General features: G+C 43.9%; 1 protein-coding gene across 6 annotated transcripts in view; it reads left to right on the forward strand.

Moving 5' to 3' along the window:
- Positions 1-15600, forward strand: part of MOGS (mannosyl-oligosaccharide glucosidase) — a 52917-nt gene extending 37317 nt beyond the window's left edge. For all 6 annotated transcript variants that reach the window (XM_029595448.1, XM_029595458.1, XM_029595430.1 and 3 more), the window contains 3 exons: positions 608-828; positions 7781-7974; positions 8124-15600. In XM_029595448.1, the coding sequence (XP_029451308.1) occupies positions 608-828; positions 7781-7974; positions 8124-9879 (2171 nt within the window). In that variant the 3' untranslated portion in view covers positions 9880-15600. The remainder of the gene's footprint in view (positions 1-607; positions 829-7780; positions 7975-8123) is intronic.
- Positions 15601-24486: the final 8886 nt, after the last annotated feature.

Here is a 24486-nt window from a genome sequence, read left to right on the forward strand (position 1 = left end):
TTGGTTATTTACCCTTTTGAATAATAGAAAGACTAGGGGGCACTCCATGAAGTTAGCAAGTAGCACATTTAAGACTAATTGGAGAAAATTCTTTTTCAGTCAACGCACAGTTAAGCTCTGGAATTTGTTGCCAGAGGATGTGGTTAGTGCGATTAGTGTAGCTGGGTTTAAAAAAGGTTTGGATAAGTTCTTGGAGGAGAAGTCCATTAACTGCTATTAATCAAGTTGACTTAGGGAATGCCCTCTGCTATTAATTGCATCAGTAGCATGGGATCTTCTTGGTGTTTGGGTACTTGCCAGGTTCTTGTGGCCTGGCTTGGAAACAGGATGCTGGGCTTGATGGACCCTTGGTCTGACCCAGCATGGCAATTTCTTATGTTCTAACTTAACCAATCTTGGGCTTTAAGCTTACATCCAGGGATCCACTGTGCTTATCCCACCCTTTCTTGAATATTATTATTGTTCTTTTCAGGGGGATGATTTATGCATATACTGAAGAAAATGTAACCTTATTTTTCTCTTTCTTCTGCTTTTTTTTTTTTTAATCCCTCAATTTTTCCTTTCTCTTCTCTTGTTACTCTTATTCTCCCCCTCCTTGTGCTGAAAGGCTTGATGTGGATGCAACAGACAGAGCTGGATGTTCACCTGCGACACACGTGTGAGCAGAACGATGGGCTGCCCAGTTATGGCTGGCTCATGCATGACGGGTTGAACTTTGGAGTGCAGGAGATCAGAGACTTGGGCTTCATACTCAGGACGGAGTTCGTAAAGAGAGTCGGAGGGCAGCATGGAGGGGACTGGAGCTGGAGGATCACTGGCAAAGCAGAGGCAAGTGGAAGAGAAAAAAGCAGGAACTATTATGTTCACATTATTATTATTATTATTATTATGTTATTAATTCTGATCCAAAAGCACCAAAGTGAGGTACAACAAAAATACGATACAATCCATAAAACAACATATTACCATCAAAATAAGGACAGCTAATCAGAACATTAACATCCTTGCAGTATCCAGAATGTCCTAATCTTTCATGAAACCAGACCCTTTAGCTTAACTGTTCTCCAAAGATCCATGCTTTGACTAGCTTCTGAAACCTCAAGTGGTTCACTTCAGTCCACACATGCAAAGGTAGTATGTTCCATAATTTAGGTCTATAGTACCTAAAGGCAGTAGAAAATGTAATCTATAACTTTACCTCCTTCACGGAAGTCAGAACCACTAACAGCTGTTGCAAGGAGCGGCGTTGTGGGCTATAAATCAACACTTACATACTGGCAGTATAAAAAAAGATCTTTATTTCGATAAAGTATGGGATTTTCCAGGAGTGTGCGTGATTAATTACCAAGTCTGTTAGGTACTTTGAACAACCTAAATAAAAACATTTAGAAAGCAGTACTGGAACCTTAAATTGAATTCTTGCTTCAGTGGATAACCAATGAAGATCCCAAAGAATCAGTGAGACATGCTCAAACTTTCCAGCCCCCAGCAAAAACCGAGCTGACTTGTTCTGAATCATCTGTAATCGATGGACAGAAGTTCTTGGCAGTCCATGATGCACAATGTTACAGTCTACTGATAACCTGATGCTGAATTGCAGTCTTAAGATCAGCAGTCAAAAGGTAGGGCTGTTAATATTCGTATTTGCCTAAGATGATAATAAACTAAACATACCAAGAAGATACTTGCGCACTCATATAAAATTTGCTTTCCAGTCATACTCCCAAGTTTACTACTTCTTAGAGTTGTTCCACATAATATTGGATACTCTGTCAATATATTATTCCTACAGCTAATCCAAAAAACTCCATTTTAGTTAGTGTTAAGTGTTTTCACTCTAGCCAACCAGAGATCACATCCAAACACACATTCCTCTGTTATGTCAGCACTCTGATTATTACCTATCTGTGATATCAACTAGGTATTGTTAGCAAAAAGATGACTGTCCACTTCAAATGTATAGGTAAGATCAGTGAGGGGAGCCATACATAAGTTGAACAGGAGTGGTGAAAGAACAGAGCTTGTAGAATGCCTCATAGGAGCAAATGAGGCCTGAATCCTTACCATCCCAAGATACCCAGTGAGCCCTATCTTGCAAAAATGTGGTGAACCATTGCTCCTTGTGACCTTGGGCAAGTCACTTTATCCTCCATTGCCTCAGTACAAACTTACAGGCCAGTACAGAACGGTGCGCTCAACCGAGCGCACCATTAGCCCCAGTTTGGCCGCACGTTTTTGACACGCTATTACCCTTTATACAGTAAAGGGTAATAGTGCGTGGAAAACGCGCGGCCCCCCCCCCCCCCCCCCCCCCGAAACTAATAGCGCTCATCACATGCAAATGCATGTTGATGAGCCTATTAGGTAGCCACCCGCAATACAGAAAGCAAAATGTGCAGCCAAGCCACACATTTTACTTTCAGAAATTAACTCCCGCCAAAGGCACTGGCACCAGGCAAGTGTACAGAAAAGCAGAAATATCATAGCAATATTAAGTCGGAGGCCCCAAAAATAAAAAAAATCTGCCCACGGGTTGGAAAACAGACGCTCAATTTTTCCAGTGTCCGTGTTCCAAACCCGTGGCTGTCAGGGGGTTCGACAAACGACGTTGGTAAAATTAAGCGTCGGCTGTCAGACCCGCTGACAGCCACTGCTTCCGCCAATAAGGAGGCGCGGGGCCCTAATTTAAATACTGAATCGCGTGCCCAGGCCACTCTCCTGAATTCAGGTCGTCTCATTCTGGAGGATAGTGTAGCCAAAAACATTGGTGGCAGGGGGGAGCAGATGCTACCTTTTCAAGGGACCTGCTGCTTGCAGCCAGCTTTGTGGGGGCAGTCAGGGCTCAGCTGAGCCTGAGGTTCACGTTTAGTCTGCTGTCCCAATCGGCTGTCCGGTGTGAACTGTAGCGAAAAGCGACTCAGAACTGTAGATACACATTTTTTTAAAGAAATAAAATAGTGCTTAACAGGCCTTCCCTGCATCCAGAATCAGCAGCAGTGTGCAGTGCTAGTGAAACCTGGAGTGAATCTGCTAACAAGACATTTTGACCTAGAAGTTTAGAGCAGTATAGCATGTCTTACTCATGGCTGCAGGCAACTGGGTGGGAACCAGTACCTGGGTGGCTACAGCCTGGGTTGTCTTCCTCCTGCAATGACTGCCATGCGGCAGGCAAGCAAAACTTCTGCCAGGGATGGCTACCAGTCCGTGGACCAGTGGTTGAAAAACACTGATCTAAAAAACTCAGAAGTACTATGTTGGTGCTATGTCCCTCCTTGAAGCTCAACTGCCTAAAATAGAGATGAACAGCTCCCGTCCTTGAGTGCCACAAACAGGTCTGGTTTTCAGGATATCCACAATGAATGTTCATGAGAGAGATTTGCATGTATTGCCTCTATTGTTTGCAAATATAATTCGTGCATATTCATTGTAGATATCCTGAAAACTAAACTCATTTGTAGCACTCTAGGGCCGGCATTGCATTTCCTGGCCAAGAATGTAAAATACCATTCACCTTAATGGAAGACCTAATCTATTTGCAGCATAAAATCTCAATTAACTTTCCAAAAAATAGGAAGATTGGACATGGGAAGATAGTTTTTAACCTTATTAGTATCCAAAACCCCTCTCTGCTACCCACCCCCACCACCACCACACTTGTTTCCAAAACTGGCTTAACTACTGCCTTCAAAGCGGATGACATCATTCCTTCTTGTAAGGATTAAATGAGCTGCATGTACCAACATCATAGCAAGTTGGTGTCCTTCTAGTCCATTGTTTTCTCTACCTCTACTGATAAATACTGCCAAATTCTAAGAGATTCCCAGATAGCCTAATATCAAAACTATCCCAACAATGGAGTAACAGAAGAGATGCATGGCAACCCGTCCCCTAGACCCCTAGATAGGTCAATCTGGTCTAAACTCTCAAATGAAACATTAAACTAAAATTAACCCCTGAATACTACCGAGTGCCTAAAATACTGCTGGTTATCTAAACTCTTCAAAATAGTGTGCAAAAAAAAAATAAATGGACAAAATCAATGAATCACTATGCACCCTCTGGCCAGGGACACTTGCAAATTTATCCACAACCCAGGATAACTCCTTTGCCAGAATACCTGCCAAAGAAAGTTTCTTTTGAATATATTCTTCTCTGGCTGCCCAAAGCATCTTGTACATACTCGCTTTGTTTCATCTTACAAAGTTGCTTCTTTGCCACAGATTGGTCTTTTCCATTTTCTGTCTGACTGTCAAACATATTACATAACATATGCCATATTGAATCAGACCAAGGGCCCATCAAGCCCAGTATCGTGTCTCCAACAGTAGCCAATCCAAGTCATAAGTGCCTGGCTAGTACCCAAACATTAAATAGATCTCAAGCTACTAATTCTGGTAACAAGCAGTGGCTATGACTAATTACTAATGTAAACCGATGTGATATTCCAGATCGAACACAGGTATATATAAACAAATAAAGAAAGAAAGAAATGATTAATAGCCGTTTATGGAATTCTCCAGGAACTTATCCAAACCTTTTTTAAACCCAGCTACACTAACTGCAGTAACCACATCCTCTGGCAATGAATTCTAGAGCTTAATTGTGCATTGAGTGTGAAAGAATTTGCTACGATTTGTTTTAAATGTGCTTACTTCATGACATGCCCCTTAGTCTTTCTATTATCTGAAAGAGTAAATAACCAATTCACATTTACCCATTCAAGTCCTTTCATGATTTTGTAGCCCTCTACCATATCCCCCTCCTCAGCCGTCTCTTCTCCAAGATGAACAGCCCTAACCTCTTCAGCCTTTCCTCATAGGGGAGCCGTTCCATCCCCTTTATCATTTTGGTCGCCCTTCTTTGTACCTTCTCCTTTTTTTTTGAGATTTGCAACCAGACTTGTACACAAGGTGCGGTCTGACAATGCAGCAATTGTTTTGCCAGCCTGAGATCTCTATGAAACCAAACATTGTTTTTTGCTGGATTAATGGGAAAAGATTTAACTGGTGCAACCTGAGTTTTGATAGAATGCATAATCAAATTCCCTTTGGGTACAAGATCAGAGACATTGAAATTGTCACAGCCTCAGCCTCCATACCCTTAAGGCACCAAGTAGGGAGTAGAAGAATTTTCCAGTCATAATGTATCACAAAATAAATGACAGAATGATCAGTCCAAAAAAAGGACAAGAGTTCAGATAGCAATTCAGGAATAAAAACTAAATCTAAAATATGGCCAGCCAAATGTATTGGCTCTTTGAACAATCTGAAACCAACCGCAAATCTCGTAAATATTTTAGATATTCTCTTTTGACCCACGTGGATGGGGAATCCACCTGGTCATTAAATTTTCCTTAAGATCTCTTGGATATATATATATTTTTTTTTTAATCTAAAAATAAATCAGAAATAACCCCCACTGGTTTCTCCAAAGAAAGAATGGGCATCAAAGAAGGGCAGTAAAGCATTAAAAAAAAAAAGAGTATCTTTGCCAACCAAACAAGCTGCTAACCATTCAGAAACAAAACTGCCAAAAGAAATACCCACACACCCCCTCCCCCCCTTCCTACCTCTCTTTACTAAACATTCCTTATGCAAAAGGAGAAGCTTTCTGTACCCCAGGTCAATATTCTCTGCTACTTCGGAAAAGTGGCGGCAGCTGAGTATCTGCTTTCATTCAGCAGTCACCACTTAGCCGGATAAGTACTTACTGGCTAAGTAGGAGGGTGGGAAATGGACATTTCAGGGGAGGTGGGTAACCTGCATGGAGCGGCACCTGCTACCTGTAACAGACGGCATGGGGATTACTACCATCTACAATTAGCCTTAATGCTTTTGACACAACTGCAATATTGCTGTCCGCTTCAATGGGGGGGTGGAAGGGAATTTGATTTAGACGTTGGCCAACACTGGGCCCTGACTTTTACGGTCTGGGGAACTGATATACAGACATTAGGGAAAATGCACCGGACTGCTTCTACAGCCAAGTCCAAATGCTTAGACCTGCTCAATAGTAAGTCTGAAGTTAGCCGGATAGGATTTATCCAGCTAACTTACTTAAAACGGCTATGTTGTGTCATCTGGTTTCACCTATGTTTCAGTTACAAACAATATATCTGAGCCAGAATCTAAAATAAGATCTTATATCAAAAGGGTCTTGCTCATTATCAAGCTAACGTTGATCAGTCCTAAATTTAACATAATAGATTTCTCATTCATAGATGAAATGCTTGATTTGGAGCAAATAGAAGTAAAGTAACAAGGCTGTGTGTGTTTGATATGCCTATCTCCTCTGCCAGACAGGCTTAATTATATAAATGAAACATAGAATACTAATCATTTTTTAAAAAGCCAAATAGTATTACTGGTTGCCAGTGGTGCATGCTAGGGGCACATCAAGGTAGACTCACTTTAGGCTGGTGCCTGTTGGTGAGCCGTCTCTGGTGCCGGTCACAATTTGAGCAGGTAGCTGGCAGGTGATGTCATCAGGGGTGCAGGGCAAACCACAGTAACATCTAAGTACTAAACTAGAGCTGACAGGTTGGCCTTGCCTAATAGCATGTCAGCAGCGTTATGCAGGAGACCCAGGCTCAGTTCCTGGACCTCAGGCTGGATGAAACTGCAGAGGGGAGGATAGAGACTAATGACTTAAGGGAAGCTATCCTCCATGCTCCCCACCCCGCCCACACTCACAAAACTATTCTGCTATGGACTGGTGACCTAGAGATCATAATTCTAACAGACGTTTTTTTTTTACCAGGTGGGGCTGACCAGGCATAGGGATCTGAGGAAGCAGGGTCCATACCAGCTACTGCTGGTGAATACGTTGTGCAAGACTTAGCAGTGGGTAGTTTTCTGACCCCAACATTTCTCCCTTTTAAGATTTAATTGCTGATGCAAATCTCAGTAGTTGTGATGTAAATCCCATCTTTAAATTGCGACCTCCTTGAAGACAGTCACCTGGGGAGAAAGGAGGAAGAGAGGTGACATTGAATAGTTAGAATATAAGAAATTGCCATACTGGGTCAAACCAAGGGGTCCATCAAGCCCAGCATCCTGCTTCCAACAGTGGCCAATCCAGGCTACAAGTACCGGGCAAGTACCCAAATACTAAGTAGATCCCATGCTACTGATGCAATTAATAGCAGTGGCTATTCCCTAAGTCAACTTGATTAATAGCAGTTAATGGACTTCTCCTCCAGGAACTTATCCAAAACCTTTTTTTGAACCCAGCTACACTAACTGCACTAACCACATCCTCTGGCAACAAATTCCAGAGCTTAATTGTGCGTTGAGTGAAAAATAATTTTCTCCGATTTGTTTTAAATGTGCTACTTGCTAACTTCATGGAGTGCTCCCTAGTCCTTCTATTATCTGAAAGAGTAAATAACCGATTCACAATTACCCGTTCTAGACCTCTCATGATTTTAAAGACCTCTATCATATCCCCTTTAACTCTGGAGCTCATCTCTATCATATCGCTCTTTAATTCTGGGGCTCATCTCTTGTGCCAGTGAGGATCCCAAATATTCCACTTGACAGTGTACTAGGCCTTGCCAGCTGTCCCATGGTAGTGGCAAATCTGACATTTTCCAGTTCCGTTGCACACAAGCCTGCCTGCCTTACAGCCCTTATGCAAACATCTTGGATCAGAAATGCACATCCTTCATGCATGTAGTTTCTGCCTCCCTGTAGTATAAATTGTACTGTGACTTGCTAAGTATGAGCTCATTCAGAGTTAGCACTGAATTCCTTGCATGTCCTCTCTTCCCCCTCTGCAGGGTGCAGAAAGCCAGGCTTCTCTCATTTCTCTCCTCTTCTATGTGGCTACTGATGGGCAAGGCACGCTACAGCCACACCTGGAAGAGAGGACACGTTTAGCTTTTGTGACAGGATCAACTGAAGAGCTGGGGCGTTTCCGGGTCACCTTTCAGAAACCCTGGGCCGGGGAAGGCAAAGCACCAATATTTGCCAGGTACTAATGCATGGCACATGGTGTGGCTCTAGTATTTATTCAATACCAGCTGCTCACCACACCATTTCATGCCACATTCTTCTCCACACCCCAGAACCTGCATTTGTACTGTCCCTGCAGTTAACCCATTTTCTTTTTCTGTCATACAGCTTTAATCACCTGAAAGCCGTGAGCCCCAGCTTGCATCAGCTCACAGACATTGTGAAGAGCAGTCTGAGTAACCGCTTCATCCACAGACCCCCAGTGGGCAAGAAGAAACACTATTTTGCTGTGGATACCTTCCGGCCCTCACCACCAGCCCCGGGTGGCACGCCTGCTGGCGACGACTGTCAGGTTCTTGTCCATCAGGTGACACTGCAGCTTCCGTTCCAGGTGGAAGTGGTCTTTGAATCTGGCAGCTTCACGGACCGCCCCAGTATGCTGTCGGGAGAGGTTCTGACCGCAGCGCTGGCGCAGCATCTGAGCACCTTTGAAGATAAATTTGACAGTATTTTCCAATTAAGGAAGAAGGGTTTTAACCCATCTCAGGTGCAGTTTGCCAAGGCTGCACTTAGCAACATGATTGGTGGCATGGGTTACTTCTACGGGCACTCGATTGTGCAGTCCAAATACAATGAGCAGCCAGTCTTGTACCCAGAAGGGCCCCTGTTCACGGCTGTACCATCACGTTCCTTCTTCCCCCGTGGCTTCCTCTGGGATGAGGGTTTCCACCAGCTGCTGCTGAGCCACTGGGATGCAGCCATGAGCAAGGAAGTGATTGCACATTGGTTGGATGTGATGAATGTGGAGGGCTGGATACCTCGTGAGCAGATCCTCGACAACGAAGCTCGCAGCAAAGTACCGCTTGAGTTCATTCTGCAGCGCAATGAGAATGCCAACCCACCTACCCTCTTCTTGGTGCTGGAAAAACTCACCCGGGGCCTGGAGAGATCGTCTCTGGTGCAGAAGGATCAGCTGTACTTGAGGAAGCTGCTGCCCAGGTTGAGAACTTGGTATGACTGGTATAACACCACACAAGCAGGAGTCCTGCCCTACACTTTCCGCTGGCGGGGCCGGGATGAAGATACAAATATGTACCTCAATCCAAAGACGCTGACCTCTGGGTTGGATGACTACCCACGGGCATCGCACCCCTCGCAGGACGAGCGGCATGTGGACCTGCGCTGTTGGATGACGTTGGCCTCCGGCGTCATGGCGGACATAGCCACGTTGTTGGGTGAGCCGATGGAGGAATACAGACAGATGCATCGGGTCCTCAGTGACAATGCTCTGCTGGAGGAGCAGCACTGGTCGGAGCAGCTGAACGCCTTTGCCGACTATGGAAATCACACGCAGTCCGTGGTTCTGGAGAGGGAGAAAATTTACATCCCGCCAGGTCAGCAGCAACACCACTACCCGCCTCCCAGGCTGGTGCGAGCTGTCCGTAAGCCCCCCAAAGTACAATACGTGGGGGCCCTGGGCTACGTGAGTCTCTTCCCCTTTTTGCTGCAGGTACTGCAGCCTGACTCCCCCCGGCTCGAAATCCTCTTCAGGGACATGAGGAGTGAGAAGAAACTGTGGACCCCGTACGGGCTGCGCTCCCTTTCCAAAACAAGCCCCCTGTACCTAAAATACAACACAGAGCACGACGGGCCGTATTGGAGGGGGCCCATCTGGATCAATGTCAATTATTTAGCAGTGAAGGCCCTCCATCACTACTCCAACATTGAGGGCCCCTTCCGCCAGCAAGCTGCGGACCTGTACCAGGAGCTCCGGGGGAACTTGATTGCCAACATCTACCGTCAGTACTTGGAGACCGGCTACATCTGGGAGCAGTACAGTGACAGCACGGGCAAAGGCCAGGGCTCCTACCCATTCACAGGCTGGTCTGCGCTGGTGGTCCTTATGATGGCAGAGGAGTATTAGGTTGGGGTGGAGCCACCTTTTACCATATCCAGTGGTTCCCCTCCCTCCCTCCCCCTAAAGTTTCAGCTTTCCCTCTATGAGCTCATGGCAGGGCAGCAGAGGATGGTATAGGGGAGTTTTCTGCCTTGAAGCAGTTAAGTTTCAGTTGTGGAGGATTCTTGACCTTCAGGTTCCTGGGGATTAATCCTGCCCTGTCCCTCCTCCCATTCCGTATCCTGGAAGGGTGTGGGGTGATGGGGGGGGGGGGGAGGCTGCTTGCTGAGAGAAGCAATATGTTTACAGTACCATTCTGACGCTGGTTGTGCAGGTGAAAAGCCTGCTTTATTAATAGCACACAAACTTGCTGGAGTGAGCCGTGGTGCCGGGATTTCTGGGAATGACTCTATGCATTCCGCGTCTTCTGCGGGCAGGGAACAAGGAGAAATCTCAATGAAACTTGAGAGCCAGTGTCTGCGTATGATTTCTTTTGGCAGTCTTATCACATTTTCTCTCGTGCTTTTCCCCAGGTAGCAGAGAATACACAAAAAAATATAGAGATGAATGGGCCCAACTCAGTACTGTTGCCGCCTGGAAACCTTCCCCTTTATCATCTCATTCTCAGTGTGTGTATATGGGGAGGGGGGCAGCATGGGGAATTTCTGTTTTGTCTTTTTTTTTTTTAAATCTGGTATAGAGCAATCAAAGCCACCATATAAAGTGGGATCCCAAAAACCCCCCAAAAATCTCATTTAATGTTGCTCAGAAAGTCAGTTAAAGGGAGTGTGTCTCCCCCAAGATAGGAACTAAATCAACCTCCCTCCCATCAGCCCCCAAGTCTGTACAGGGGCTAGTCTGCACAGGTTTCAGGATGCTTGGGCCATTTTATAGAGGTGCCCAAATGGAATTGCTTATGCTCTCTCCTTTTTTTTTTTTTTTTTGTGAGATCTTTCTTACATTTTTATCTTTTCTGCCAGGGCATTTCAGAGCAATTACTGCCTAGTATCCTGGGACCCACTGATGGTTAGCTCAGTTATCAATCACTTTGTCTTTAGCGATGTCCTAGCATAGCTGGAGCCGCTCCTCTAAAGAGTGGTAACACAGCAGTCTGTATGTCAGAGGACAGCTTTGAAAGCTGATTTCTGCCAGCGATTTACTCACACAAATCATCTTTTAGAAATTGCCCCCCCCCCTCCATGCAGGTAAAACTCTATCCTCTCTTCTATCCACATCCTCAGGAGGCATTCCTGACAAGAAGGAACATAATGTGTGCAAAACTACATACGTTATTTTCCTTTAAACTTTTGCTAGCATAACAAGGCACAAATATTTGCATGCTTGTTTCTGTGGCAATAATCAAAGCAAAAGTGCATACATAATTTAGCTTTATTAGTTCAAAGCCTGTGTATAAAAAGTACCCTGAGGTATTTGCACCAATTCCAGCAGTTTGATTACTTCCTGCAAACCAAGAGGTATGTTCTCACGAGAGCAGGGGGCCAGGAACTGAGAACTATGCAGCCTACACCATCCTCCCTTTAATCAGACTCGGCTTCTCAGAGCCACGTGGGGAAAATCTAGGCTAGGCATATAGGTTCTGGATATTTTGGGCCAGGTGATCTTAATTTTCCCACTTTGCATCTGTGGAGGAAGGCTTAGCATCTGGCCCCTTGTGCTTAAGGTTAGGCCTTCCTAATCTCAGGACCTCTCTTTGAGACATCACACTGTCTCAGGGTTCATGTCACCAGTCTCAGGGAACCTAAAATTTCTCCTTAAAACATCTCTGTCTGCCTCTCAGGGTACTTGCTGTGTGCTCTGCTTCCATGGGCCCTGAGTGTCTCGCTAGTATCTGTAAGCCCCAATATGCTATGTTGCCTAACCTCTGGCTCTCTACTGCCTTTACAATGATGTAACAAAGCGACATAGTACATGGATAAAAAAAAAAGTGAGAAGGGAATTAGAACTGTATGCTGCAATGGGACCAGTATATTTACAGTAGCTTCTGTGTGAAGGGTGGGGGGAAGCCTTAAAGCTTCCCTGAAGCTCCTTTCAGTGCTATTTTTGTTTTCTTTTAATAGGGTCTGTATCCTATTTAAATGCAAATCAGACTATGTTCGGGCCTCAAAGTGTTGACGGTATTGGCACATCTATTCACAGTGTTCTGTTCAAAAATGTTGGATGTGCACATTTTTCTGTATTGATTGCTTCAAAGTACAGCTTTTCCAATTGGCTCAAAATCCAAAAAGCACAGGTGATCAATGTATGAATAGAAAGCAAAACAGATTATCACATTAGGGGTTCTGGATATAAACAAACATTTTTGTGAATAAATGTTTCTGTCCCTCATGGTGAACCAAAGAAATCCCAACAAGGTTGAAGGTATTTTATAATAAAATGTTTTATTACTAATCTGATCCCCTCATCTGTTAATCTCCAGTTCTTGGAGCCCTATCTAAATTATTTCACATAAGACCTTCAAATAGTTGTGGACAGACAGATAAAATGGGATGTGGAGGAAAGGCCCTACTTAAATTGTAATTTTGCAGAAATTTCAGATCTCCCAATATTAGGCCTCTATCTACCACAATGTACGAAGGGCTTGTTCTACATTAGTTTTTTGGCACTTATGGTGAATGCACGCATTACATTGTACTCTATTTAAACCCTGTTTTTCTTCCATATGCTGTTGTCTTGAACTTTAAAGTTGCCCAAATAATTTCAGTACCCGTTTAAGATGAGAGCATTCTTTTTTTTTTTTTTATCTTACTGCAGTGATAATAGTCAGTCTATCTCTGCCAGGGTGCTGAAGTTTGAACTGTTTTGCCCAGTAGGATCGTGTCTCTGTTAAACCTGCCTGAGGTAGTCTCTTAACAATGCTGAACTCATCTTCACAGCAGAAAACCTATACTAGTGTTTGTATTTTGCTTTCTTTTTACTTCATTATTAAAAGACAATTATTGATCTGGTTTCCATAAACCCTGAGTGCCTGACTTAGCTAGCTAGATTTTAGCCAGTTAAGTTTAAGAACATTTTCAGCCAGAACTTCACTGGTTAAATTTGTTGCCTTGGTAAATCGGGTTCTCAGACATTTTTGAAAATAGATACCTGCCTCTCGTCCCCCTATTCCTTCCAAGTCTTGATGTGAATACCATGTCTCTCCCAGTATCCCCTTAGCTCAATTGTATAATTTGGCTCACTCAAAAGACCAAGCAATCCCCAGCTTAGAGGCATGAGGAGGCGTGCTTACCGCCTTCCTGCTCCACTGCTGTCAACTTGAACTCTGCACTGGAGTGGAAAAGAGGTAAGCACACCATCTTCTGCCTCCAAGCCGGTGATCTCGCCAGGTCTGAGGGCAGGAGGGGGCTGAATTCCACTGCAAGACTTTGGGAGGGGGGGGATCTAAGAGAGGGTTTGGTCTTCATGTTGGGACTTCACGGGGGAGACGGTGTGAACTCTGGAGTGGATGGAGACAAGAGAGGGAGGGATTATTGTTTTAATTAGTTTTCTGGAGGGAAGGTGGGGCATTCCTGTCTCCGGTGCAGGCCCAGCCAGCCTCCTAGATTTACACCAGCTTCCTTTGTGTCTAGGTTTGGCTTCCTAAATTGGCTAGCTAGCACTAGCAGGCTAGCTTCCTTTCCCCAAACTTAATCCCTGCCCCTGGGATGACCCAGAATTTAAGTGGTTCAAATTAGCCACTCAGCAGGGAGAAATTTTCAGAGAGCTCGCTTTTGAAGATCCATCCCTCCAATATTAAAGTTGAGATTGTACATAAGAACATGGCCATTCAGGGTCAGACCAGGGGTCCGTCCAAGCCCAGTATCCTGTTTCCAACAGTGGCCAATCCAGGTCACAAGTACCTGGCAAGTACCCAAACATTAAACAGTGCAGTACTGTAGAAGTTGTACAGTTTTTCTATCTATGGAAGTACAGAAAACCTGATAGTTTTTATAATGTTTTTCCTCAGAAACTTGGGTGATGTCCTTGATCTGGGTGACCAGTGGGTATTCACTTTCATCTAGCTGCTTGCATAGTTCCAAGCATAATCTTTTCTGCTCAGTTCAGTCTCTGAGCCAACTAATTTATTATAAAGAGGGCTTGTTATAGAAGAAATTAACTTATAACAAATATTGTATGAGAATTATGGGGGATGGGAGGCACAGGCCTTTGATTTGTTAGAGTGAAAAACCAGTCCAATTTAATTGCTGAGCATGCTAAGATGCTACATAGATAACCTACCCAAAAGTTATCAATAATTTGTTGTGAATTAGCTGTATGTTAATCGTAGCCCATGAGGACTTCATCTTCTTGCTTGTTAAGACCCTCTTATTTCTATAAAATGGTCTCATGAGAGCATAAAGGCAGAAGACTGAGGCTGGTTTTTCAGAACTGTCTTTGCTGATCTCATTTTGAAAGGGGACATTCACAGGACCGCTCTCAAACATAAGAGTGCCTATGTGCCCTGGGTAATATATAAAGTTGTCTTCATTTTTTTTTTTTTATCCCCCTAGCAGGTTCCTCCTGGTCCTTTGGGGCTCCAGCTTGGTCAGAGCCAGGTCTGGGATCTGGGGCCATGAGGCTTCATTTGCCACTAGCTGGGGATCCCCCCCTATTTTGTATCCAAATTACTTCAGTCCAATCATTGCAGTGACAATTGAGGATCAAGCACCAGGCCTCCTTCCTACAATCGTGGGCCCTAAATCTGGCCACTAGGTGTTGCTATTGTGCGATGACTGGGACTCCCTCCCCTCCAGGGGCTGCATTTAGGCACAGGAAATTGCCTAGTGTGCCACATGTCCTGGGCCGAAAAGGAGTACCACTATGCTGAGAAGGAGCTGGAGCCTGGTTTTCTGCTTCAAGGCGGCACTGCCTGAGAAGAAGGGGGCATGACCCTTGCTTGCTTTTTATGATTTCTTGGGCCCCCCCCCCCCCAACCCTGCCTGTGGATGCCAAAATGTTAAAGTTGGTCCTGGCTATAGGTGTTGCCTCTGCAGCATTCCCAGCCATGGCTGACCCAAGCAGCAGAAGACCAGAGGCAGGAATTGAAGGCAGGTCCCTCCACATGGCAGTGCTACTGAGCCAGTGGGTCGGCATCAGTGTATAAAAGTTTTAAAGCAAAACATCTTTATTTCCAGTGAAAAGATTAAAGCAGTACTTGCTGCAGAGGTTGTAGGGATGAACACCTGATGTTTTAGGGAAGTGGTTTTCTGTTACTTTGTTTCTGCTTACAGTGTATAGTGTTACTAATACAGGTACAGAGGGATGTTCCCGTTAACTGAAACCGCCTGTCATGAATTGTGGGTTTTAACATCTCCACTTCCGGAGAACAGTGAGATCCAACTAAGAATCTCATGTGTGTGTGTATATATATATATATATAATTGGGGTCAGACTATCGGACAGGTAGGCTAAAGATGTATCTCGGATGGATTTGTTTTAAGTTTAATCATTTTATAGCTAAATTATAATAAATGATTATTGAAATCTGTCTAAAATTAAAATTGGTGTTATATTGACAGGGAGGAAGAGGGGGGAGGCCTTCTGGACAGAGCATGAGCTGGGTTCTAGTCCCAGCTGTGTGGCCCTGGCTAGGTCATTGTAATTTGATGATGAAGCTTTCGCTGTCTGTTCCAATGTCACCTGGGAAAACTGTTAATGCAGTATGGAAGCGTGGGTGCATGTGTGTCGGAGCTCATCTACCTGTTCTGATTAAATGAAAAGTGTTTTTATAAAAACAAATTTTAAACTGTGCAGAAAGAAATAATTTGTGAAGTGTTTCTGTACTTCTCTTTAAAATGGAGTATGTCTTGGTGTAGCATCTTCAAAGAGACATGACATAGGAAAACATCTGTGTGCAGCATGTGTCATTAAATCTAAAAACTTAACAAGTCATTAAAAATGTTTTTTTAAAAACTCAATGAAGACAAGCTGAGCAGCTAGGAATATCACATTTTTAACATATACTATAAACTTATAGGTATAACGTCTGCTCTCTCCAAGGCTGTTGAAGGTTCTAACCTGCAAGGATAGCCCAGTTCAATGGTACAAGTTCTCAAACTCAGATGTTATGTAAGGATATATCTTTTTATAATTGTTATGAGGCACTGAATTGTGGCTAGTGTAGTAAGATAACTGCACATCTTGCACCTTCAACCACTCAAGCCCAAACAGCCACCATCTTTTTGTTATCCACTTGCCACCACACATGCTCTTTAATTCTTTATTATTTACAACCACCGCAACTCCTAACACAATAAAAGAAAAATAATTTTGACACATGTAAAGTACTGCAGGCTGATTGGTTTTTAGTAACTACAAACTACTAGGAGCTGAGGCAGCATTTACAGCCCCTGTGGGGAAGCAGTGTCAGCTATCAATGGTGTCACCTATTTGGCCAGTCAGGATGTGCATGCACTGGGGTCTTAGAGGCAGGTACGTTTTGAGGCCTGAGGCCAAGGGCTGTCATTATAATGGCTGGGCTAAGTGGAAATTATACATGTTTCATTGTGTCGTAGCCTGGCTGGTTCCATTGAGATGGAAGCTCAAAGGAGCATCTAGAAATTTCTGGGCCAAAAAATTTAACTACCCCAATGATGGACCAACAGGATACAGACCAAGATCTATGACCCTTGGCTGTCTTATAAGTTGTGATTTATTAGGTGATTTTATCCTGCATTTAAAAGCCCAATTAGAACAAAATCATCAGGTAGCTGAAGGTCTGTATCATGTTTCTCCCTGCAGCTCTGCTCTTCCAGGATATACATTTATTTATTTATTAATTAGTGGTTTTATATACCGCTCATCGTTCGGAACATCTGATCGGTTTACATTGAAACAGCAAATTCAGCAACAGGCTTTACAAATAACTTATAGTAAAAAAACAAAAGTGGTAGAGGGACAGGGGAGGGAGATGGACAAGTTTAGACATATTTAGATCCTTCAGTCTCTCCTCATAAATATTCCGATGCAGACCCCACACCATTTTGGTCAACTTGCTCTGGACTGCCTCTGTCCTCTCTCCATCCTTTTTGAGATATGGTCTCCAGAACTGAACACTGTACTCCAGGTGAAGCTTCACCGAGGACTTGTACAAGGGTATTAATCGCCTCTTTTTTTTTTCCTGCTGGTTATTCCTCTCTGTGCAGCCCAGCATTCTTCTAGCTCTAGTTATCGCTTTTGTCACACTGCTTCGCTGGCTTCAGATCACCGGACACTATCACCCCAAGGTCCTGGTCCTAGTCTGTACACATTAGACTTTAACCCTGCATCAGATACAGCTCTTTTGGATTACTGCACCCCAGATTCATGACTCTACACTTCTTGCCATTGAATCCCAGCTGCCAAACCTTTGACCACTCTTCAAGCTTTCTTAAATCACTTTTCATTCTCTCCACTCCTTTAGGTGTGTCAGCTCTCTTACAGATTTTAGTATCATTTGCAAAGACAAACTTTTCCTTCTAATCTCTCTGCAATGTCACTTTCAAAGATATTGCACACAATCAGTCCCAACACTGATCTCTGTGGCCCCCTTCAGAGTAGGTTCCATTTACACTCTCCTGTCAACCAGTTTGTAATCCACTCCACTTTGGCGCGCCCACTCCCGAGCTCATTTTATTCATGAGCCTCCTATGTGGGATCATATCAAAAGCCTTGCTGAAATCCAAGAAAATCACATCATTTGATCTTCTGTGATCTAATTCTCTAGTCACCCAATCAAGAAAGAGCAATCTATATGATTTACTTGGCTTTCAGCAAGGCTTTTGATACGATCCCACTAGGATCTTATAATAGGTGGTCTTGGTTTGTGTGTTGTGATGCCCACAAACCAAGACCTCATACGATCTTAGTAGGATTTTTGGGCCCAGCAGTCTCTGCCTCTTTGGGCTGCCAGCTCAGTCAGAACAGGTCTCTTTGATTACTGGACCATGAGCCTTTATTCACAAATACCTGGTGATTTTCCCCTTTTCATATGTCCCTTCTAACTCGTTTAGCCCAATGATTCCAATGCCAGGCCTTGCAGACCTGGTACTCGCTTCAGACATAGCAATGTGAACCGCTGGACGTGGTGACCGTATCTTTTATTTAGAAGACCTGCATTACAGGTAGGTATTCTTTGAATACGTCCATTGATCCATATCTGAGGGCTTGTGCAACTCCAGCAAAGCATGCTTAGTGATCAGGAGGCAATGAGAGTTTGTAGGCTCAGGATATCTCATGCTGTGTATGCGTTTTAGGCTGACGAGGTTGAGGTCCAGCTCTGCTCAGTAACCATGCAGAAAAAAACCCCCACTGCATTGAAAACATTGTATTGCTACCATAATGATCTGGGCTTGGATCCTATTTCATAGGCTGGCAGTTCTTGACCTCCAAGGGCAAGAAGAGAAAAGGATTGATGTTTGTATAGTGATGGTGAAATAGAAAATGTTGGAGTCTATACATAACTCCCTGATGAGAAGGAGTTAAGAATGATCCAGTACCAAATGGCTCGGTGGGGAAGAGGTAAATATAAGCCTTAACCATGAACATAGGTGAAAAAGTAAATTTGAAGGGATAAGGCTTGTGGGCTGCCTGTGGCTCAGTGTAACAATTAGAAAGTCAGTTTTATTCTTGTTGGTCCATGAGCTGATGTCAGCTCTTAAAAAAAAAATCACCTTGAGCTTTGCATTCCAGAGAATGAAAACAAAATTAGTTCTTGAAAGAAAATGTCAAGATCTGATGTACTGGATTGCTATATATTAATTATGAAAGAAATCCAGAATTCTGATTGATAGTTGTACTTCACATTAATAAATTAATTGCTAGGCTATTTTTCTTTGCTTTCACTGTAAATGTTATCTAGATATAAATGAGTGATCCAGGAGAAAGACCCTCTTAAAATAGGTAGTCTTGCTTTGCTTTGGATGTCAACAGCAAGTGAGGGGTGTCTTACAGCAGGGGTGGGCAAACATTTTTTGCGCAGGGGACACATTACAAGCTATCGAGTGTAACAAGGGCTGGAGGGCAGGCCACAGCGGGTCCTTGACACAGCAGTCAAATCTCCACCACTTGCAGGTATTTCAATATCCAGCAGGCTTAAGCACCATCATTTTTAGCACCCAAGGAGCCCCATCAATCATTGATCACAGCCTCTACCAAAAACAGAAAAACTTCAACTTACAAGTATGAGGTGTTTTCCCAGCTAGCAGACTACCTCACCTCAGTCACAAATGCAGGCCATAAAATATAAATAGTAAGGTGCAGACAAAAGAAAGTGGACTGGAAACCCTAAAAGCCAAACTCATATGCAGTGCAATAATACAAAAACAGAAATATCAACATTCCTAATAAAACAAAATCAAGAAATATAAATCATTCATAAACTGATGAAACCATATCAATAAGCATATTTCAAAATAGATGACAATTAGAACATCTAATAATTAAGAATAAAGATTTTTAAAACCCTTTAAATATTTCCCCAAAATCAAATATTTCAAAATAGCAGACATATCAAACACCCAATAATTAAAACTAATAAGGATACCCCCCCAATACCTGGAACGTTCATTTCCAGTCACTCGGAGATTGTAGCCTTGGATTAGTAGGGGGAAGGAAAGGAGAGTATATGCAAACTTCCTCTTTTCTGTCATATACACAAGTTAATTCATGCACCCTTCTTCCCTCTTTCTCACACCACTCCTCTACTTCCTCCCTTTTCTGTTCCCTCTCACTCACCTTCAGTCATTCACTCTCCTTCCCTTTCAGTCACTCAACCACCTCACCCTCCCTTTACCTTCTCTCACTTCCACTCACCCTTTTCCCTTGCTTTATTACCCTTCCCTCTGTCATTCACCCTTCATTCCCACTCACCCTTCAGTCACTCCCTCCAAGTCACTCCCTTCATTTCCTTCCCCTCCCATTCCTCCCTTCCCTCTCATTCACTCCCTCCAAGTCACTCCCTTCATTTCCTTCCCCTCCCCTCCCATTCCTCCCTTCCCTCTCATTCACTCTTATTCCCATTCACTCATCCTCCCACTCAATCCTCTTCCCTCTGTTACTCACCCTCTTGTTTCTTAATCTCACCCCTTCCCACTCAGTCAGAAACTTTAAGTTTTAATGCAGAAATTTGCTGTGTATGAGAAGCTGTTTCCAATTCCAAGGCTTGAAATCTACCAGTAAAAGCAGAGATTACATCCACTAATGAGGAAATAGATCTCTCTAATACCATTAAAGCTGACCATAGAGAATCCATAGTAATTACCGAGGGTTTCGGAAGAGCTGGGCTTATACTGAATTCCATACCTCGGTCATCTTGTCCAAACTTCGACTTCCCAGAATCTCCACTTTTCCCCCAATAATGTTGAAACTCTCACCGAAGAAGGGGCCGGCACATCCACTCCTGGCATTAGAACCTTTCAATAACGCTGAGGCCTCAAAGCCAGAAGCAGGAGCTGGCATTAGCACGGTCTCTTTCCCGACTGGAGAGGTTTTTTTTCGAATCCGCCAATCTAGGACCTGACGGTCCACATGGCGATGAAGAGAAATCCAGATTTAGTGGCACTGAAGGGAAAGGAGGGATACGCTGTGCTCCGGGGCTAAGCGTGGTCTGTATGTGCGGCCCATCCACTCCTCGTGGGCCGCCGCCAAGGATGCCACCGGAGTCGTAGTATCAGTGGCTGGGAGCAGGAACCCTTCAATAGTAGGTTGCAATGAATCTGGAACTGGGGTAGTTGGCCCCGTTTCCCTAATCTTTGCCTTCCTTTTTGTATGTGGCATTGTGGCAAAATTTGCAGGTAATGAGGAGCTCCACCGTCTCGTGCCTCTCAGCTAGCAGCCATCTTGGAACTCCCCTCTACCTTGTTTCTTAAAGAAACTGATGTTTGTGTTTGAAGGATTCAAATCTACAACAGAAAGAACAGACAATAGTGAACTAATGTGATACACTCAAGCAACAATGGCAGACCTCAATATTGCTGAAATTGAAAATTGAATTGACTGCAATAATAATGTTCAGTTTCTCAATGTCTCGCTGTCTAAAATTGTGGATAATGTTTTGAACCCCAAGGAAACAAACAGTAACAGGGAGGAGGAGGAAGAGCAACCAGATCTACAGACCTAACAATGGATGAGGCTGTATCCACTATGAGCCGACATGATAGACTTCATGGAGCAGAAATCTGATATTTCTCTTCCAGCCAGACCGATCTAGATTCATGGCTTATGTCCACCATCCAGCAGATGGAGGCAAGAGACTTAAAAGGCTTGCTGATGATGTCCCCTATAGAGTCCCATGCTGATCTCAGTCTGCCAGTATTATCTGGATCCGGCAGACAGCAGTAAAATGAGGTCTAGTTAGGCTGAGTGAAAAACCTGAAAGGTTTGAATAGGTGGCTTCTGAGGTGAACATTTCATACTTCATCCCTTGGTTGAGCCCAGAAAGCTTCCAGTTTACTGGAAAAAAAGAAGAGTAGAAGGACTGTTCAGTTATTTTATTTCTCTTTTAGTTGGTCCAGCCTCAGCCTATGTTTGTTTTAGGCCACAAAGTTGTTTTTTTTTTAATATATTTTAAGTTTTTAAACAATTTAACATTGTAAAAAACACAAGAAAATATTCTGTTTTGAGAAGATAACAACATATTAAGCAATTACTTTTACCATATACATTCAAAACAGTAATATTTAGTCCACATTACGGGAGGTTTCTCAAAAGAAAGAAAAACAAATCATAGGAAAACTGTAATCATACCTTACAGAAAATAGGAGAATATATCATTTTATTGCAGTTTCACTTCTCAACCCAATTCTTTATCTGCCAAAAAGCCTGCATATCCAGTTCTGCCTGACCTCAGCCTTCAGTCTGCATCTCCAGGCTTGTCCAGTCTCAGCTTCCAGTCCTACAGCCTGCACCTCAAATCCTGCTCAGCTTCACCAGTGGCAGTTCTAATCCAGTCCAGACTCCAGTCCAGCACTTCCTTCAACACCAGCCCATCTGTCCTGCTGGCTGCCAGAACCCAAGGGCTCAACCTGTGGGGGAGGTGGCTGGAATACACTGAAGATTCTCTAGCCCAGTTCTGTCTTGCCCTGTAGCCCTGAACTGTTCCCATGGGGGGGTCCTGCCTGGATTCTCAACCACAACAATGCATCTGAGCCACCGTGTCCTTCACTCTGTCTTTGAAGAGATTCTCTCCAGTGCACGGCACATCAGCAATCCTGTCCTGCACTTCCTGTTGGAGATCAGACGCCCGCAGCCAGGCTAGTCTGTAGGCGCCGATTCCAACTGCAAAGACCCTCAATGCCATTTTGAAAACATCATAGGTTGTTCGGACCCTGTGTTTTGTGCACTCCAGGCCCTTCTCTACCAGCAACTCGAGGGTGTCTGCTGCTGCTGAGGCAGCTGGTCGGCCAACCCCTGCACCTGCTTCAGAATGTTCTACATATATTGACTCATGTAGAACTGATAGGCCGCTATGCGGGAAATGAGCATGGCACCTTGAAACACCTTACACCCAAGAGCATCCATGGCCTTCTGATCCTTCCCTGGGGGTGCTAAGGAATGGGTCTGAGTATGCTTGGCCTTCTTAAGAGTGGATTCAACGACCATAGACTGGTGCAGTAGCTGATGCTTGTTGAATCCGACAGACTTTTGGACGAGGTAAACCACGTCTGTCTTCCTCTTACTAGGAGGAACTGAAAGGGGATGTTCCCACATCCTCAACAGTAATTCCATAAGGATCTCATGCCCTAGGACTGCCACAATCTCCTTGGGAGGCTCCACAAAGCAAAATTGCTTACCTTATAATAGGTGTTATCCCAGGACAGCAGGATGTAGTCCTCACATATGGGTGACATCGGTATGGAGCCCTATGTACGGAAAAACTTCTTTAAAAGTTTCCATGAAACTTTTGACTGGCACCAGAGTGCCTACTGAGCATGCCCAGCATGCTATGATATTCCCTGCCACAGGGGTCTCCCTTCAGTCTTGTTTTGTAGCAATAAGCATTAGCCAAAAATAAAATAATAAACGTAACGGACCCAACTCCGCGGGGTGGCGGGTGGGTTTTGTGAGGACTACATCCTGCTGTCCTGGGATAACACCTATTACAAGGTAAGCAATTTTGCTTTATCCCAGGACAAGCAGGATGCTAGTCCTCACATATGGGTGATTAGCAAGCTAGAGGCTGAGTCATTTTGTAGTGAAGCAACAGTGAAGTATTGTTGTTGAAATGAATCAGCCGAAGATCACAGCAGGTTGGATGTGGAAGGAGTTGGGATTATACTGGAAACAAGTTCTTTAAGACGGATTGTCCATAGGCTAAATCTTGTCTTCCTTCTTTGTCTAAACAGTAGTGAGCTGCAAAAGTGTGAAGAGAACTCCATGTTGCTGCTTTACAAATGTCCAGAATAGGTACAGAGCGAAGGTGTGCTACTGAGGTTGACATCGCTCTGACTGAGTGTGCTTTTACTCGCCCTTGAAGAGTAAGGCCTGCTTTTTCATAACAAAATTGTATGCAATCTGCTAACCAGTTTGACAGAGTATGCTTACCCACTGCTTTACCCGGTTTGTTTGGATCATAGGATACAAACAGCTGACTGGATTTTCTTTGGGCTGTTGTGCGGTTTAAATAGAAGGATAATGCACGCTTACAGTCCAAAGTGTGTAAGGCTCTTTCACCCTGGTGGGAATGAGGCCTAGGAAAGAATGTTGGTAAAACTATTGATTGGTTCAAGTGAAATTCCGTGACAACTTTAGGAAGGAATTTTGGATGTGTACGGAGGACTACCCTGTCATGTAGGAACTTTGTAAAAGGTTCGTATGTGACTAGAGCTTGTAGTTCACTAACCCTTCTAGCTGATGTAATGGCTATGAGAAATACCGTTTTCCAAGTAAGGTATTTAAGGTCACAGGTATGTATGGGCTCAAATGGAGAACACATAAGCCTGGTTAATACGACGTTCAGGTCCCATTGTATGCTTGGGGAATGAACTGGAGGTTTAATGTGAGTTAGGCCTCTCATGAATTTACTGACGAGAGGCTGTGTGAAGATAGGTGCATCTCCCAGCTTGTTATGATAAGCTGAGATTGCACTTAAGTGTACCCTTACAGATGACGTCTTAAGACCAGAGTCTGAGAGATGGTAAAGGTAATCTAGTAGCGAGGTAGTGGGGCAAGTGAAAGGATATAAAGCTTTCTGAGTGCACCACAAAGTAAACCGTTTCCATTTGTAGGAATAATTCTTTCTAGTGGAAGGTTTACGTGCAGCTATAAGTACTTGAGATATAGAGGTTGAGAGGTTGTAAGATCAAGCTTTCAACATCCATGCTGTCAGGGACAGGGATTGAAGGTTGGGATGGCGCAACTGACCCTGTTCCTGAGTTATGAGATTGGGAGCTACTCCCAGGCAAATTGGATCCCTGACTGAGAGATCTAGAAGTGTGGGAAACCATACTTGTCGAGGCCAATATGGGGCTATGAGTATCATAGTCCCCTTGTCCTGTTGTAGCTTCACTAGCGTTTTGGTTATGAGTGGTATCGGTGGATACGCGTATAACAGGCCTGAATTCCAATGGCGAGCAAATGCGTCCTTTGGTAGGCTGTTCTGCTGTCGGAGTAGAGAGCAGTAATTGTTCACTTTGTAGTTGAGATGAGATGCAAAGAGAT

The sequence above is a fragment of the Rhinatrema bivittatum genome, chromosome 1, assembly GCF_901001135.1.
Source record: "Rhinatrema bivittatum chromosome 1, aRhiBiv1.1, whole genome shotgun sequence".
Classification (NCBI taxonomy): Eukaryota; Metazoa; Chordata; class Amphibia; order Gymnophiona; family Rhinatrematidae; genus Rhinatrema; species Rhinatrema bivittatum.